At 43.6% G+C, this 4,552-nt stretch overlaps 1 protein-coding gene across 1 annotated transcript; it reads right to left on the reverse strand.

Annotated features, from left to right (window-relative positions):
* Nucleotides 1-1,407: 1,407 nt before the first annotated feature.
* On the reverse strand, nucleotides 1,408-2,700 carry LOC143292106 (uncharacterized). The gene is made up of 2 exons (XM_076602293.1): nucleotides 2,568-2,700; nucleotides 1,408-2,159 (listed from the first exon to the last, which is right to left on the reverse strand). Exons 1-2 carry the CDS (start codon nucleotides 2,689-2,691, stop codon nucleotides 1,657-1,659), a joined length of 627 nt encoding a protein of 208 aa, XP_076458408.1. The 5' UTR covers nucleotides 2,692-2,700; the 3' UTR covers nucleotides 1,408-1,656.
* Nucleotides 2,701-4,552: the final 1,852 nt, after the last annotated feature.

Below are 4,552 nucleotides of genomic sequence, written 5' to 3' on the forward strand. Positions count from 1 at the left end.
TGTACTGTGCACAGTGATTTACGGACAAAATTTCTTGAAGACTGTTTGTCTCTCAGTGCACTTCACCTTCAATCAAACAATGAACAGACACGGGAGTTATCAAGTTCCGAAATTAATTTTACATGCAATCAAAAGGAGACACCATCTGTTCAGACGTAACAAGTTATGTAAAAGAAGGTCATATCCATGCACAGTCTGATTTTGTGTAATGCTATACAAGTATTGTAATAATATCTCTTCCCACGCTCAGTTCCCAGTCTCCTGGTTTTGAATTGTGTGGTCTATGGCCAAAGTTCAATGAAAGATTTTGTTCTCTCTCTCTCTCTCTCTCTCTCTCTCTCTCCAACGTAAATAATCCTTCAGCTGTTCAGTCAATCTGTCATAACACCAATAATATTTTAATCAATCGCCGGGTCAAAACACTAATTCGACCAGCTGTCACATTCATAATGATTACATATTTCTGACATGTTGTTCGTCCACTTGTCGCCGGCAGTACCCGTTTCAGAAAAAAGCAACAACAACAAAATATATCAGCTTTCGGTCACAACAGGGATACGCGAGGTCGGTAAGTACAAAAGACAAAATGTTCATTTTGTGCACATCAAAAGGCCATACAGACACTTTTCACACATTCATTAGGCTGTACAGACACTTTTCACATATTCATCAGGCTGTATAGACACTTTTCACACAATCTCCAGGCCATACAGACAGTTTTCACACAATCTTCAAGCCATACATGCACTTTTCACACATCCATCAGGCCATACACCCACGTACATTTCACACAACTGTCAGGCCACACAGACACTTGTCACACATTTATTAGGCCACGCATACACTTTTTTCACACGTTAATCAGGCCATGCAGACACTATTCACACATTTCATCAAGGCCATAAAGACACTTTCGCATCTGCAGATGAAGCAGTCACATTCTTATGCACCATTATAACATATAAACACATATAAAATATATAAATTTTCAGAGAGAGTGTGGTGGGAGGAAGAGATCGAGGTGGGGCGGAGGGGGTGGTGGTGGTGAGGGGGGCGGGGGGGGGATAGATACAGACAGATGGAGAGAATGGTTGGGACGAAGATAGTATGGGGGTGTGGAGAAACTGGTCTGTATAGAGTCAAAACACAAGTCAGGCATTTCGAGGAGTCGTGGATGTCCCCCAAATAAACTTGACTATTCTGGTCACCCAGAATCCTGGCGACCTCTCTCTCTCTCTCTCTCTCTCTCTCTCTCTCACGGTGACCAATATTTTGGGGGACACAAGTCTGAAACTTTCAACACAACAGACTAAGGACGGAATGAACCAGTCTTTCAACAACGTTTTAAAGGCTTATGGCAAGGCACACAAGTCACCAGGTAACGTTCCGACGCCGGGAACAGTTCAAATGAGTTGTTTGTTATTGCAGCCTTTTATCAGTGCCGCTGGAAACTGCCGTTGTCTCAGGAGGGAGGGTGCACATACGTGTAACAGCTGGCAGGTGCGGTGTCGCGTGGAGGATGACGTCTGGCTGTCCGTTACCGCGTCATGACACGTGTAACAGCTGACAGGGTGTAGTGTGACGTGGAGGATGACGTCTGTCGGTGGCTGTCCGTCACTGTGTCATGACACGTGTAACGGCTGACAGGGTGTCGTGTCACGTGAAGGATGATAGCTGTCGTTGGCTGTCAGTGACCGTGTCATGACACGTCATAACAGCTGACAGGGTGCAGTATGACGTGGAGAATGACGTCATGACACGGGTCGTGGTTTCTTCCACCAGCACGGTCTTCAGTTCGGCCAGTTCTCCGATGTGTAGGGGGCCGAGTGGCCCCGTGGTCGGTGACAAGGTGTGAGGTTTGTCAGTGATGGCCGTCAGTTGGTCTCTCACCATCTTCATGACAAAGCAGAAGAGAAACAGCGCTAGCATCCCGCACACCGCCCCTCCTATCCACGCGGTCCATGTCAGCACCACTGATAAACTGATGGTGGTGGTCGTGGTGGTGGTGGTGGCTATAGTGGCGTTGATGTTGATGTCGATGATGGTGGTGGTGGTGGTGGTGTTGGCAGCGGTGGTGTTGGTGTTGTCCGCCTTAAGGTGTGTCACAGGAACCAGAGACGCTGTAGTTGTCAGCGGAGGTGTGTGTGTGAGGGAAAGATCTGCAACACAACATTCTGGGCATGACTCACCAAACTGACAGGACCATTTTTTTTTTCAGATGGATTAGTCTAAAAAACAGAAAATCTAGTTAAAACAAAAGAAAGCAATAATGATAACAATAATTAAAACAACAACTAAACTGTTTCAGTTTTAAACTGGTGGTCTTTAGTCACCGCATTGTGGAATGTTTGTATACCTGTTTACATGTGAAAGTTTCCAGTATAATTTTGCAAAAGAACTAGTTTAGACATCAGAAATCGCAACACTGGAAGACTGAAAACAACAACAGCAGCAACTACAACAACAACAGCAAACGAAACAAAACAAACAAACAAACACACACACACACACAAAGAGATAATAATGCTGACTGATGCTCAAACCTCACAGACACTGAGTTCACTTACGTTTCACCAAGACGTCCCCTGACAGCTGTTCACACCGGGACCCCACGTACAGTTCCGGACATGCGCAGAAGGCGCCGCGCCTGACGTCACCAAAGTCAAGGGCGAAGCAGTGGCCGTCGAGCATACAAGCCGCCCGTCGTTCCTCCTCCGCCGTGCACGGCTGTCGGTGGCTCTGGTACCGGGGGATCCAGTCCCGGAGTGTGTAAAGGTGGGATTGAGGAGGAGGGGCAGTGGAGGTGTTGTCGGCCTTCACCTTGTTCAGCGTGGAGAAAGGCTTCCTTCTGGCATCTGTGGGTAACAAAAATCATCAGTCATCATGTCATCTTTATCAGCATTATAGTAATTATTATCAGCATCATTATCACTGTCATCATAAGAGTCATCATCACCATCACCACTCCACTGTCCTAATCCTTGTCCTCCTCCTCTTCATCATCATCATCACTGTCGTCATCGTCATCATTAGCGCCGTCAGTATTATCGTTATCATCGTCGTGGCCAGAAAAGAGACGATGTCGTGGGACTGAAGAAAGTTGGAGAAGCAAGTGTGAAAGTGAGACTCTGATCTGTGAAATGACTTTGACTTCATCCTGTCGTAGACACCACCCCTACCGTGCCATCCCCCCTCTCAGTACACACACACATACACACACACACACACTCTCTCTCTCTCTCTCAGGCTCTCTCTCTCTCTCTCCCTCACACATAAACTATAATGTATGGCGAAACCGGCAGGTACTCACTGCATATTAGATCAATTGTAAAATGCATTAAAAAAAAAGAAAAGAAAAAAAAAGGCTCAAACTAACAAGACTGCCAACATCACGATTGTGTAGACAAGCATACGAGATGCTGCTGCTGCAAGAGAAGGGCAAACAGAACTGGGTATTCCACATCAAGAAAACACTAACGGAACATGGATTCGGTCTTGTTTGGATGTGTCAAGGAGTAGGACATGAGAGCGGCTTTGTATCGGAATTTAAAGATAGACTTATAGCATGTTACAAATAAAACTGGCACGGAGAAATAGAGAGCAATTCAGAGAACTATATTGAGATTATAACAAATAAATGGCATAAAATCTGATTTGCGAAGCTTAGATTGAGAGCACTTGGACTGAATGCCAACAGAAGATGGTTCGATTCGGACGTAGCAACATCTCCTTGCACAATGTGTGGCGAAAGCCCAGAAGATGAAAATCATTTCATATTCAGCTGCAAAAGATACGATGAACTGCGAAAAAACTGTACCATTTTCAATACAGCTCCAGCGCAGAGAAAATATTTGCTCGGCATACAGATGACAGAAAATGAAGATATGATACTTTCACTTGCGAAATATGTATCTGAGGCAATTAATATACAGAAAACGTCCATCATCGGTCTAAATGCTCATTAATCAATTAAAAATCAGCGTGGGTTCTATGAGGAAAAAAGCATAGATAAAAAGGAAGGGCTACATTTGGATGGTCAATCTCGACATTGTAATTATTTGATGTGTTCGTATTAATGTGATGGGTTTTGATGTTGAGGCATAAATATTTTTTTCAGGATTTATATGTACTTTAGTATGTGTTTGTATTGATATGTGTGTCGATGTTACATTCGTAAATATTTATTATATGGTTTATCTGTCCTTTGTTTTCTGTGTACTATCCAAACCTTGGAGACGAACGACTGACAAAAAAGGCACATTACCCCCCTGTCACATGTACTTTAAGCTAATGACAAAGTGCCAAAGTGTCGTAAATCTCTTATTAATCAATCAATCAATCAAAAACACTTTATTAATCCACATGGAAATTAAGTTGTGCAATCACAGGCTAGACATTAAAACTAGTCAAATAAGAATTCCCAATAGCTGACGATAGACTAACCACCCCCTCCGCACACACACATACTCATGTTAAGACAATAGGGTATTGCACAACAATATTTACAAATGAAAACATCCAACAAATAAAGGATATATATTACTAAAAAGGA

The sequence above is a fragment of the Babylonia areolata genome, chromosome 18 (genome assembly GCF_041734735.1).
Source record: "Babylonia areolata isolate BAREFJ2019XMU chromosome 18, ASM4173473v1, whole genome shotgun sequence".
NCBI lineage: Eukaryota > Metazoa > Mollusca > Gastropoda > Neogastropoda > Buccinidae > Babylonia > Babylonia areolata.